Source organism: Mustela nigripes, chromosome 17 (genome assembly GCF_022355385.1).
Source record: "Mustela nigripes isolate SB6536 chromosome 17, MUSNIG.SB6536, whole genome shotgun sequence".
Classification (NCBI taxonomy): Eukaryota; Metazoa; Chordata; class Mammalia; order Carnivora; family Mustelidae; genus Mustela; species Mustela nigripes.
In genome coordinates, this window is record NC_081573.1 from 42,170,542 (window position 1) to 42,182,331 (window position 11,790).

An 11,790-nucleotide genomic window follows, 5' to 3' on the forward strand; every position below is an offset into this window, starting at 1 on the left:
GGCATGGCTATGCTAGGAAGATCTGAGTCAACACCTGCCATGCCAGAAGTCTAAGTCCCAAGTGGGAAGAGGGACTCCCAAAAGCCCTCCTTTCCCTTGAAAGGACAGGAAGGCACAAGAGGACAGAGCACGGGGTCTTTATTGGATTGAGATGGGGAGAGGACCTGTGGCCGGCTCAGTTGGAGGCTACGACCTGGTTGATCCAGTTGCTGAACTTACTAACCCGAGTGTATATGGCAGGCTGGCGCACATTGCAGTTGCTGGTGCCCCAGGAGACGACGCCAATAAGCACCCATGTGTTCCCCTTCTGGCAGACCAGAGGGCCTCCGGAGTCTCCCTGAGGAGGGAGAGGAGAGCAGTCAGCATAGGGGTCAGGGGGTGCCCCAGGGCAGTGCAGAGGGCGGGCCAGGGTGCTGATGCTCACCTGGCACGAGGAGGCCCCTGCGCCGCCCGCACAGATCATGGAGTCAGTGATGCGTGAGCCCCAGTACTGCCGGCATTGATTCACGGTGACCAGGGGCAGGGCCACCTGCTGCAGGCGTGCTGGAGTTGTATTGCCTGGGGGCCAGAGGGGATGGTGAGGCCCTGGATGACTGCTTCCCACCCTGGCCCTGTCACCCAGATCTTTGGCCCAAGTTCCTTCCTACCCACGCCGCTGAGACGTCCCCAGCCAGTGGTGGCACACTTGAGGCCCGCAGGCAGTGCCTCATTGGAGGAGGCCACGCAGACTGGTGAGATGCGTTTTGTGTACTGGGCTGGGGCGGCGAGCTTCAGTAGAGTCAGGTCATTGTTGAGGGTGTTGGGGTTCCAGGAAGGGTGTGTGATGGCCTGTGGAGCCAGGGAGGATGGTCATGGGCATAGGCCCCCCATGGTTGATGGTTGCTGAGGAGGCTAGCCTAGGGCCTGCCCTGAATTCCTCATCCCCAGAGCCCCCCATCTGCCCCAGTCACTATTTCCATGTCTTTAGTCTAGATACTCACCTTTGAGATGGACAGAACCTGCAAAGGCTCCGCACCGGATGATCGGTCGTACTCACCCAGGACAACAACGTGGCGGCCAGGGCTGCAGTGAGAAGGGGGTTGGGCAGCCGCAGGGAGGGCAGAGTGACAAGAGAGGGGCATGCAGGCGAAGGAGGTGGGGAGAGGTGGGCTCCGGGGCAGGTAAAGTGGGAGTACTCACCTGACATTGCAGTGGGCAGCAGTGACCACCCAGGACTGGCTGATGAGGGAACCTCCGCAGAAGTGGAAGCCACTTCTGTCCTGGGGTCAGGGGTCAGAAGTGGGGGTGGGCTCAGGCTGCATCTAGGCATGAAGAACCTGGTACCCTGCCCCACCCCCGGGGTCCATGTACCTGCAGGGACACCTGCCAGGGCCAGGAGCCTGGCACTGCGTTCTCCCCGTTGACAATCCTCTGGCTGGAGCTCAGTAGTGGCTTGATGGCAGGAACTCCGCAGCCTGGCCATTGGGCTGGTGAGGACCTGCTTCCCACACCCCCACACCCCCACCCAGCTCTCCCCACCTCCTCCTGGGTGCCCCCAGGCTCTGGCCCTCAGAGGTCCAAATTGAGTGGGCTCATTACCCCTTCTCACCCTAAGCACCTCTAGGTATCTTGGTTACCTATGTCCTTACCTCTAATTCACCTCCAGATTCTATCCGTCCTCTAACCTCTCTCCACCCTTACTTCCCATTGCTCCCCAGATTCACTCTCACCCTCCAACTCAGGGCATTTTTCTCCCTGACCCCTGGGATAGTCTCCTCCCTGGCTTTGCCACCTGCTCCAGGACTCAACAGCCAGAGGCTTCTCCCTAAACTACATGTCCAACCTTCACTTCTCAGCCTCCTAAACCCTCCCTGGCTCCTAGCTCTGGCCTAATCTTGTCCCATTTGTGAAACCAGCCCCTGGCCACCTCTTGCCCCCACCACCCCAACCCTGGCACTTCCTTTTTCCTTTACCCACTCTGTCCACCTAATCCCTTCCAGCCAGGCCAGCCCCTTCCCCAAGCCCCTGGGCAGGAAGCCTGGGGCTGGTTTTGGAAGCTTGGTTGCTTTAGGGTTGGTCATCAGGGCTATTCCAGGCTCACTCACCCCAGGAGGAGCCGAGGAAGACCAGGCTAAGGGTCAGACTGAGCAGCAGCATTGTGGCAGGCATGAGGTTGAGAGCTGGGCCTACTTTTATGGTTCTCCTCGTCCTTGGGCAAAAGTCCCAGGCCTGAGGCCAAGCCAGGTGTGTGGGCTCAGCCCCCTCCCATGTTCTGGTCAGGAGGAGGGTCTCTAGGTCAAGGTCTTGGATTCAGGCCTGGACTTTATCAGACAGAGACCAGGTGTGAGGCTCTCATGTCCACCCCCCAAAGCCTGGTCTCTAATTGGTTCCCTGAACCACCTAACATCCCAAGCATTGAGTGTTAAATAGCAAGGACTTGTGGTTAAGTTAGGTCTGTGTGGACTACATGGTGGCTGGGATCAGCGAAGTTTCTTAGGGCTGTCAGGGCACCAGACTCAGAGAAGCCTGCTCAGCACCCAGGGGTGTTCCTGATGGGTGGAGGGAATGTCCAGCTGTGCCAGCTGTGCTGTGGAGGGCCAGGGCCATGCGGCCAGGACAGGGGTTCTGGCAGGTCACAAATCTCATAGCATCTCAGTGATTTCTCACCAACTTGGAACAGGAGTCAGTTTGTCCAAAGAGATGGTGACTCTTCCATCAGCACATAGTACGTTTGGACCCAAACCTTCACCTGGCTCCAAAGCCCACACTCCTATTGAGGAGACGACACCTGGTAGGGGCCTGGCACACAGGAGGGTAAGGTGTGAGCACTTGGTGACTGGCTGACCCTGGATGGGGGTTATGGGTCCCAGGGTGACAGCTTCCAGGCCTTGGGGTTCCTGTGGGCAAGTTCTTGGTGTCCACAGCCCAGCTGTTGTAGAGTTCTAGGCTGAGCCTGCACTAAGGAAGAGAAGACAGCCCCGTGTGCAAAGCTGCAATAGGTAAGTTGGCTGGGCTCCTAATGGTGTGGGGCACCAACTGACTCTAAGTAGTGTCATTTTTTTGACTCTCATCAAAAAAATAAGATGCGCAAAAAAAAAAAAAAAAAGACACGCTAATGGTTGAACAGAGGAATGGAGGGATGGAAGTGTGATCAAGCAAATATAACAATAATAACTGTAAAGTTGATTGTGGGTATAGAGGTGTTCAGTGCAATTCAGCTGCTATGTTTAAAAATCTTCATAATAAAATATTGGGGAGGGGGGAACACAGTCAGGGGTCCAGGGATGTCCAGTTCAGAGCAGACCCTCCCCAGGGGTTGGCAGACTAACAGTTCCGAAGCTCCAGTGGAGTCAACTGTTCTCTCTGAGGGCACGATCTCCTGCCAGCACATAGCCTTTGGGCTGGCCCTCAGGGGGCACTCAGCAAAGGTCTGCTGGATACATGTGTCATGTCATCTCTCTCTGCATAAGCCCTATGATCCATCAGCCTAGCAAACTCGGGAGACCCCCACCCCCCCGCTGCCCCTTTCACAGATCAGCACGTCCAAATAGAAGCCCTTAGGGTGGGCCTGGTCATGGGAGCGGTTGCACAGGTAAAGGTGTTGCAGGAGTGAGGAGTGTTCTGTAAGAACTTGCCCTAGGAGTCAGGGAGCAGCTCCTCTATCAGCTGTAAGGGCTAACTCAGTGGAGTCCATGCAGTCTCCTTGACTGAGAGGTGTGGGCTTTGCTGTGGGACACTGATGAGCCACGGAAAGGGGGCAGTGTGGGGGGCCTTCTGGGTTTTACAACAGTCCTCAGTAGACTAGAGGACAAGAGCAAGGCACCGGAGTGGTAGGGGGAACTGTATAGTTTGGAGAGTCAGGAAGGGGCCTTCCATCTTGAGCTGCAGTGCTTGCCAGGGCTGGAGTTCTGGAGGAATAGATGCCTATGGCGATGGGTAAAGGACACCTGTAAGGCCAGGCCCTGGAACAATGCAGGGAGTGGCCCCTGCAGGTGTACATGAGCCACAGTGTCTGGATGGCTGCTTGTCCCCCCTCCACCCAGGAACAACACAGCCATCTGTTCAGGTGTTTTTGTATTTCCTGGGTTTATTTCTCTTCGTTCCAAGCCCTAAGCATCATCCTACTTCATTCTACCTCCATGGCCTGCACGGTTTCCTCAAGCAGTTCCAGGGTCAGTGGCTTCACTGTCCTGGACAGGACAGCTGTGGTCCCAGGGGCAAAGCGGTACTGGCTGGGCCTGCAAGAGGGAAGGGATGGGCTCTCAACTGGGGCCCATCCTGTGGCCGGTCCTCTTCTTGCAGCCCCCTATCTCCCCTGCTACTGCCCCTCCTCCCTAGTGGTCCCCCATCTCCCATGCTCCCACCTCTCTATGGGCTTTGTGGGTGAGCTTAATGTTCTCAGAAGCTTGGCGCCGGTCTTCATTATCACACATGCATCCACACTGCCTCCAGAGCCCAGGTCACCCAGGATCCCTGCAGTGATGGCTTCCACTAGCAGCTCCTGGGCGGCCTCCAGCTGTGATGATAATGTGTGTGTGAGGCCTGATGGACTCTTTCAGGCTACAGCCGAGAGGTTTTGTTCATCTCAAAGCCAGAGTATTTAGCATTTGCTCATATCCAGACTTCTCTGTTCCGCTATGTTCCCATCCACCCCAAGCTCCCTTGCCCTGGTCTCTGCTTCCCTTTCCAGAGATGCCGTGTTCCCAGTGCACCACTTCACAAACTTCTCTGAGTCACTTACACACTTGTGGTTCTGCTTCCAGTGCTGTCTACCCAACCAATGTGGTCTTGGTCCCCAGTCTATCAGCTCATTGCTTTTTCCGTTCTGGGCCTTAGACACCTCTGAAGCAACACAGGGCATCCACTTTCATCCCAACCCAAACAAAATCCAGACTCCAGACCCCACTTGCCGTTCCTTTCTCCCTCAGCTTCAAAGGGTCCTGAGCTTTGACTTCTCCAAGTGGTCCAAACTTTGGCACTGTTGGAATAGCACTTCACTCTGACTCCACTGTCCCCTCAGTCTCCACTCAGTCGTCACCTCCTCTAAGAAGCCTTCCCTGACCTCTAGACCAGGCCAGGATACCTCTGTGTTACCCTAGCTCCCACGTGCCCTTCCCATCAGTGAACGCGTAGTGGGGGACAGGTGTTGCTCACGTTCATGTTCGCCTGGAACCGATCCTCCAGTACCGCCAGAGCAGCATCCTGGCCGGAACCTGCAAGTAGGAGGGGCATCGGAGGTCAGTCCTGGCCATCGCGTCGCCGGATGAACAGGAGGCCAGGGTCGCCCGGCTGGGATTCGTGGGGAGGGGGAGGAAGAGCTCACCCAGGGCTGCGAAGGGCAGACGGCTGTAAGAGCCGTGGGGGTGCACGCTGTAGAGCTGCGGTCCGGTGAAGTCTACTCCGCCCACTATCAGCGACGCGCCCACGTGGCCCCGGTACCTTTTCAAGGGGTGGGCGTGGTCAGCTCCAAGCACCGGGCTCCTGGTCCCGCCCCTCCGTGACACCGCCCGGGACCCGAGCCCCGCCCGTTCCTGCGCTCTGGCGCCCGGGTCCTAACATAGCTCCTTCCGGTTGCCGGGCTTCTCTTAGGTCAGCCTTTTCCGGTCTCCGGGACTCTCGCAACCCCGCCCTTCGTCCTGTCCCACCTCCTCTCCGTCCCACCCTTCCTACCACGGTCACTCCTCAGGGTCATCATCTTAGCACCCCCCGCCCCCAGCACCGGAAGAGCGTCTGGCGCAGAACGCGCGTGACTGTGGCCACGCGAGGCTCGCGGCCCGTGGACAGGGCGTGTAGCTCCATGTTGGACGCCGCCAGCCGCGTCGTCATTTCGGCGTCCGCGGCTACTCCAGCCCCACAGCAGCTGAGAAGGAAGGGAGGATCGGTGTGGGTGGGGCTAGGACCTGTGGGGACCCGGGATGGGAACGAGGGGGCGGTTCTTTGGGGGAATGGGTTGGGGATTTCTCACTAGATTTTGGGGGCGATGAAGTGGATCTTCTCGCAGTTCTTGTCCATCACAACCGAATCGCTAGTGGCCCGCGTGTCCGCGCCCAGAATGACCCCGCCCTGGGGAGGGAGAGGGTCTGCTGGCTCAGTGCCTGTCCGATCCCCCAGGAGACCCTTCTGATCCCCCCAGTCCCACGCCCCCGCTCACTTGGAACACAAGGCCCGCGATGGTGGTTCCGGTCTTGTGTGGATGAGGGATCCGGAGGCCCGGGAGGATTCGTTCTAAGGATGCATTTCTGGAAACGGAGTGGAGTGGCCCAGGTTGAGGTGCCTCTTCACATCCTCCAACTCTGTCCTAGACTCCCTTATCTCTAGGGGTGGGAGCCTGGGAACCCAATTGGCCCAACACACTCTGCCACCTCTCTATCCCCACCCGAATAAAGGCCTTAGGGCTTCCACTCCCAGAAGTCCCTCCTCTTGCCCCAGCCACCACCCTCATCACCTCTGGCAGTTCTCGAAGGAGAAGCCCCTTCGGGGCTCTAACTCTGGCTTCAGCATCTCTAGGTGGGCAGGGTGGTCTGCGGGTTGGAGGGCTATGGTTGACGAGCGCAAAAGGCCAAAGCCAGGTCCTCCGTCAGGCACCCTCCTGGCCGGTCTGACCTTCTCGCTTTCGCTTTCACCTTTTCCTCAGAGCCTGGCTGGTGCCTTCCTCATCTTCTCTTTCACTTTCACCTTCACCACTGCTCCTGGGCAGCTTGGCAAAGGGAGAGGTCCTTGCCTGGTTTTCCAGCCTGCTTCCTAGTCCTCTGAAGGGAGGGACAAATGCCTCTGGCCCTTGTTCAGCAGCTCCTCACCCTTCCACCCTGAGCCCCTAGCTTTGCCTGCCCATATCCCAACTCTAACCTCAAGTCCTTCAGCACTAAGGGTGTCACACTGGCCAGGTTTCTCTTACTGGCCTCCCAGCAGCACCAAGCGTGGCCGCCTTTTGTCCTTTGGCATCCTCTTTCTCTCAGCTCTTTTGTTGCCTTTGCCTCCTTCCTGAAACCTGGAACCTGAAACACCAAAGCTCAGTCCTCCACCATGTTGACACTGATTCTTCCAGCTTCCCTCTCTCAGGTGCTGTCTTCCCTCTCACTAGAGGGGTCCTGTGGGGCCGTCCATCTAGTGGCCTGGAGGCATGCTGGGCTCTGCCCATGGACAAGCCTTATTTGACTTCCCAAATGACCCTTCATCTGTCCACATTTTTCTCCTAACTACCGCTTTAGTCTCAGCTAGCATCCTCTCTCTCCTGGACACTGCACGGCCCTCTCTGGCTTCCCCAAGCTTCCTGCCCCTGAGCCCCCACCCCAGGCTACCCTTTACCTTGCAGAGAAGGGACTCTTCCTAGATTGCAAATCTGGTTACAATTTTCCCCTGGTTAACCCTTCAGCAAGTGCATATTGCTCCTAGGCTCAAAGCCAATTCTTTATAGTAGCCACATTACCCTTCTCACCCCATATGATCTCAGAATAGGCACCAGCTCCTCTAGGAAGCCTTCCGTGACCCACAAGACTCAGGCCCTTGGTGCTCCCTAAATTGTTCTCGCGGACCACTTAGCTCCATTAATTAAACCTTCATTAGAGAAATGATCTGATTAGTCACTGTCTCTCCCCCAGATTCTAAACTTACATACTTCTGTCACCCACTTAGCATTCAAAGGGTCCTGTCTAGGGAGGCACCTGGGTGGTGGCTCAGTCGGTTGAGTGTCTGACTCATGATTTTGGTTCAGGTCATGATTTCATGGTTTGTGGGGTCGAACCCTGCCGGGGCTCCATGCTCAGCAGGGGTCTGAGATTCTCTCCCACTCCTTTGCCTCTCTCTCTCTCTCAAACAAATCTTTTTTTTTTTTTTTTTAAGATTTTATTTTATTTATTTGACAGAGAAAGATCACAAGTAGGCAGAAAGGCAGGCAGAGAGAGAGAGGAGGAAGCAGGCTCCCTGCCGAGCAGAGAGCCTGATGCCGGACTTGATCTGAGGACCCTGAGATCATGACCTGAGCCAAAGGCAGAGGCTTAACCCAGTGAGCCACCCTGGCGCCCCTCTCAGAAACAAATCTTTAAAAAAAAAAAAAAAGGCCCTGTCTAGAGGTGGGATCCACCTGCCCTTTGGGGAGTGGGTGGGTGGGACAGCTCACTTCTTCTCTGCCCTGCACCGTTGCCTCTAGGTGCCCCCATTGCACAGCTATGTGTGCAGCTTCCTCCAGTCCCCTGATCCCAGAGCAGAGGCAATGTACATAAACAGCTCAACCAGGAGAGTGGGAAGCTATACATCTCAGGGTTCCCAATTCAATGCCACACTTCTCCAAAGTCCATCTTGCCCTTACCTTCCACAAAGCACCAGGCCTAGGGCTATTGCTCAGCGAAGCCTGGTGTGTGGACACTAGTGCCTCCTCCTGAACCCACAAGTTACAGGTCAAAGCTCAGAGAGCAAAAGAAGGTCTTTATTTGGGGGGCGGAGGCCCTGGGCTGGCAGCTGGGGGCACAGGGGTGCTACGTCGGTAGGTACCCAGTAGGATGGCATTGATGTGCTCCAAAGTCTGGTTACTGAAGACCATGTTGAGGTGCTGTGTCCCGTGCAGAGGCAGCAGGTACACAGGCTGGGGCTGGCGGCTCTGCCAGCGGGCACAGAGCTCAGTGCTGCGTGTGGCCACGGTGTCATCACCATCTTCATAGAGTATCCCTACAGGGTCTGTGTAGGGAAAGCCGTGGTCAAAGATGTAGGTGCGGGGTGTGGGCAGGCCCACGCCATACAGACAATATACTTCCACGCCAGGTGCTGGGAGGCCTGCCAGTAGGTCACGTGACTGGAGCCACATGTACCAGCCTTCCTCAAAGTGCACGTCTGCAAAGAAGCGCTGGAAGTCATGGCCTGTGTAGTTGACTCTGGGTGTGGAAATGAACACATGGTCTTCAGGCCATGCCTCGCTAGAGGGAAACATCCAGGGGGAAGTCGTTGTTATACGCTGTTCCTCTCTCAGCTTGATGCTGGACATGATTGGGATGCCCTGGTTGTCACCTGTGAACACAAAGCCAAGTGGGTCAGGGAGCCTGGCTACGTCCGGCCCACAGCTTGCCTCCCAGCCCATTTCAGCTGGACGCTCAGTCTTGTCCCTGCCCAATTCCAACACTGCCTCCAAGCCACAAACTCTGAGCATGCCAGCATTCAGTGGGTGTTCAGTGTGTGCTTATTAAATGAGAAGCCCTGATGGCACGTGGGGCAGAGCTGTAGAGCCCCAAAAGGAGGGAGAAGTTGGTTTCTGGAATATGGGTATATATGTGTGTAGATGAGAGGTTGGTGCGGTGCTTCTCCCTCAGCCAAGTGTCTGGTGGCCGCTGTGGACTGAGGCTACTCGGGGTCAGAGCCATGTTATTGAAGAATCAAATCAGACTGAGTCTCTGTTTGGCCCTTATTGATGGAGTCTGATGAGTGTTTTCCTCAGCAGATCAATGAGCTACTGGAGGGAAGGTCAAGTCTGGCTGTGCCCAGCATATAGTCAGTGCTCAACAGGTGACAGCTGTGTCAGTTCTCAGGGAAGGGCAGAGGGGCTTCCAGGGACTGGCCCTGCCTTTGGCAGATCTGTTCTCAGTAAGCAGATCTCTGGAAAACGGGCTCCTGGAACCAGAAGCCTGCCGAAATCCGAGTGGGCAGGCCCTGAGACTACAAGGAACAGACCTAGGTCCATGTGTCAGATTGATGGGGTTCACTTCCTCTTTTCCTCTCCATTTACTTTCCCTTTGTCACTGAAACACCAGATCACCAAAACAGACTTCTGGCAGGAGCTACCAGGCCAGGCCAGGCTTACTGCTCTCAAGGGGCCAGTGACAGGGGCCAGGCCTCAGGAGTGGTAAATAACACCCCCCACTCCCAGCCTGGCCATGTGAGCAAAAGCAGGAGTGAGGGCAGGGCCGTGGTCAGCTTCATCCCCCTTCACCCCAGGCCCCTCATTAACACGGGTGGTCTGAGGCCCTCTCACCTGAGGCCAAGACCAGCATGGGCTTGATGGAGCCCCCCCAGGGAGCCCCAAGAGAGATGAATCCATCGATGAAGCGGTCCTTCCAGGCCTGGGGCTGGCGCAGCAAGAAATAGAGCAAGTGCAGGCAACCAAGGCTGTGACCAATGAGGAAGACAGGCTTCCCATAGGCAGCGTGCATCTCCTCCACCAGCCCGGCGAGCTTCCGGTAGTATTCCTCCTGCTGGCCTGCAGCGGAGTGGGGTGGGGGGTCAGGGCAGTGAGGGGTCAGGGCCCACCTGCCCCAAGCCCACTGTCTACAGAGACACTCACTGGGCTCCAGCCGCCAGTCGTAGGGGGCAGCGCGTACCGTCTCATCCCGCACATACCCATTGTTGACCAGATTTTGCACCAGCGTGTGCATGTAACCTGTGGGGAAGGCAGTGGCATTGGAGGCTCTGGTCACGGCTCCTGTGGGCTGGCCACGGCTGCAGCCCACCCTTTCCCCAGTAAACACACCTGCCAGCTTGTTGTTGTCCAGGTACTCAACAGAGTAGGTCTTCCCGAAGCCGGGAACACGGATCTGTACACCAGGGGCATTGGACACGCGCCCAGAGCTGCGGTTGTAGACAACCCTGGAGGCGGTGGGACATTCAGCCCACCAGCAGCCAAGGGGCTGAGCGTGGGGGCCGGCAGAGGGGAGGGCACGTACCTGGTATTATCAATCCAGCAGTCCACCCCAAGGGGTAGGAACATATTGAGATCCAGCCAGATGGTGAAGAAATCCTCTGTCTTGCGGTAGCACATCCAGTTCACCACATCTGGTTTATCCAGCTTGGCTTCCAGCTGATTCCCCAGGCAGCCAGGCACTGTGGGTACTAGCCTTCATTCTGAATTCTTTGGATTCCTCCCCTGTGCTCCTCTCCCCACTCCCCCCCCCTCCTCCCCCCCCCCCCCCCCTCGCCCCAATCAGGCTGTGTGACCAGCTCCGCCCCTCCGTCTCCCACACCCTCAACCTCCAGGAACTAAGGACTTGATCCTTTCCTTTAACACCCCCACCCCAACCCCCCAGCAGCCTAGAGCCCAGGTTCTCCTCAGGCGTGGAAGGTCCAGGGGCCAAGGCCACTGGCCCCGGTCTACAAAAGGCAAACACCTACCCTGGCCTCTCCATTAATGCCGAAGTCCAAGGTGAGAACAAATAGGTATGGGGGATTGGGGGCTGGGCCTAGGAGAAGGAGGCAGGCCTTGATGGGCCTCTTCTGATTTCCTGGGTTGGGCATCTTGTCTTTGCTGGGATGGGGGCTGAGTGGCTATAGCTGACCACAGCTTGTAATACCCAGGCCAAGCCCTCAGGCTCACCCGCCCCCAACTACACAGGCCTGGGGTAGATAGCTGAGAGACGCAGAACAGTGTGGTGGGGGAAGGGGTTCATTTCTTTGCAGAAGCCTTTGGACCCTCAAACACAGGCAGGTATGAGGCAAATGCAGGGGCAGAAGGGCCTTGGCAGGGTCTGCTACCGGGGGGCTGGGGCCCAGGCTCCCTGAGGTCTGGCCTGGTGCATCAGGGGCCTGACGGGGGCTTACCGAGGATGACGGGCCGTGTGTGGTTATTGAGCTCAGCCTTGGGCGTGGTGTGCGGGGGGAAGAGCACATTGAAAAGCCAGAAAGGGGTGGCAGGGGGGAGCAGCAGCCCCAGCAGCAGCAGCCCCCACTGCCATGGGGAGCCCGGCGGCCCCATTCCAGCCCTAGTGCCTATTGCCCAGTGAAGCAGTCCTGGGCTGGCCTTATCTGGAGTGGGGGTGGGAGGGGCCCTAAGGCCAGTGGGAGGGACAGCCTGGCCAATGGGGGTGGCCAGAGATTGCCGGAAAGGGGCATAGCCTC

At 57.3% G+C, this 11,790-nt stretch overlaps 3 protein-coding genes across 4 annotated transcripts; all 3 read right to left on the bottom strand.

The window, feature by feature from the left end:
* Nucleotides 1–129: 129 nt before the first annotated feature.
* CTRL (chymotrypsin like) lies at nucleotides 130–3,951 on the bottom strand. Its single transcript, XM_059381564.1, has 7 exons — nucleotides 2,085–3,951; nucleotides 1,351–1,454; nucleotides 1,180–1,259; nucleotides 981–1,062; nucleotides 648–828; nucleotides 425–558; nucleotides 130–337 (listed from the first exon to the last, which is right to left on the bottom strand). Exons 1-7 carry the CDS (start codon nucleotides 2,146–2,148, stop codon nucleotides 176–178), a joined length of 807 nt encoding a protein of 268 aa, XP_059237547.1. The 5' UTR covers nucleotides 2,149–3,951; the 3' UTR covers nucleotides 130–175.
* Nucleotides 3,952–4,040: 89 nt separating this feature from the next.
* PSMB10 (proteasome 20S subunit beta 10) lies at nucleotides 4,041–6,630 on the bottom strand. Its single transcript, XM_059381563.1, has 8 exons — nucleotides 6,425–6,630; nucleotides 6,131–6,218; nucleotides 5,945–6,042; nucleotides 5,699–5,839; nucleotides 5,303–5,418; nucleotides 5,134–5,192; nucleotides 4,344–4,495; nucleotides 4,041–4,217 (listed from the first exon to the last, which is right to left on the bottom strand). The coding sequence occupies exons 1-8, from the start codon at nucleotides 6,478–6,480 to the stop codon at nucleotides 4,106–4,108; spliced, it is 822 nt and encodes a 273-aa protein (XP_059237546.1). The 5' UTR covers nucleotides 6,481–6,630; the 3' UTR covers nucleotides 4,041–4,105.
* Nucleotides 6,631–8,380: 1,750 nt separating this feature from the next.
* LCAT (lecithin-cholesterol acyltransferase) lies at nucleotides 8,381–11,697 on the bottom strand. 2 transcript variants are annotated; one of them, XM_059382711.1, is made up of 6 exons: nucleotides 11,494–11,696; nucleotides 10,623–10,779; nucleotides 10,430–10,545; nucleotides 10,244–10,339; nucleotides 9,935–10,159; nucleotides 8,381–8,976 (listed from the first exon to the last, which is right to left on the bottom strand). In XM_059382711.1, the coding sequence occupies exons 1-6, from the start codon at nucleotides 11,645–11,647 to the stop codon at nucleotides 8,402–8,404; spliced, it is 1,323 nt and encodes a 440-aa protein (XP_059238694.1). In that variant the 5' UTR covers nucleotides 11,648–11,696; the 3' UTR covers nucleotides 8,381–8,401. The 2 variants fall into 2 exon arrangements, with proteins under 2 accessions (XP_059238694.1, XP_059238693.1); XM_059382710.1 differs by having other exon boundaries at nucleotides 10,244–10,545; nucleotides 11,494–11,697.
* Nucleotides 11,698–11,790: the final 93 nt, after the last annotated feature.

Coding starts and splice junctions, on each gene's coding strand:
- CTRL (XM_059381564.1), bottom strand. CDS start 2,148: ATGCCTGCCACAATGCTGCTGCTCAGTCTGACCCTTAGCCTGGTCTTC. Junction 1,260..1,350: donor CCTGGCAGGTGTCCCTGCAG/GTACATGGACCC, acceptor CCCTGACCCCAG/GACAGAAGTGGCTTCCACTT. Junction 338..424: donor CAGGGGCCTCCTCGTGCCAG/GTGAGCATCAGC, acceptor CTCCCTCCTCAG/GGAGACTCCGGAGGCCCTCT.
- PSMB10 (XM_059381563.1), bottom strand. CDS start 6,480: ATGCTGAAGCCAGAGTTAGAGCCCCGAAGGGGCTTCTCCTTCGAGAAC. Junction 6,043..6,130: donor TCGCGGGCCTTGTGTTCCAA/GTGAGCGGGGGC, acceptor CTCCCTCCCCAG/GGCGGGGTCATTCTGGGCGC. Junction 4,496..5,133: donor GGTTCCAGGCGAACATGAAC/GTGAGCAACACC, acceptor TTATCATCACAG/CTGGAGGCCGCCCAGGAGCT.
- LCAT (XM_059382710.1), bottom strand. CDS start 11,647: ATGGGGCCGCCGGGCTCCCCATGGCAGTGGGGGCTGCTGCTGCTGGGG. Junction 10,546..10,622: donor TGCTGGATTGATAATACCAG/GTACGTGCCCTC, acceptor CACCGCCTCCAG/GGTTGTCTACAACCGCAGCT. Junction 10,160..10,243: donor CGACTGGCGGCTGGAGCCCA/GTGAGTGTCTCT, acceptor ACTCCGCTGCAG/GCCAGCAGGAGGAATACTAC.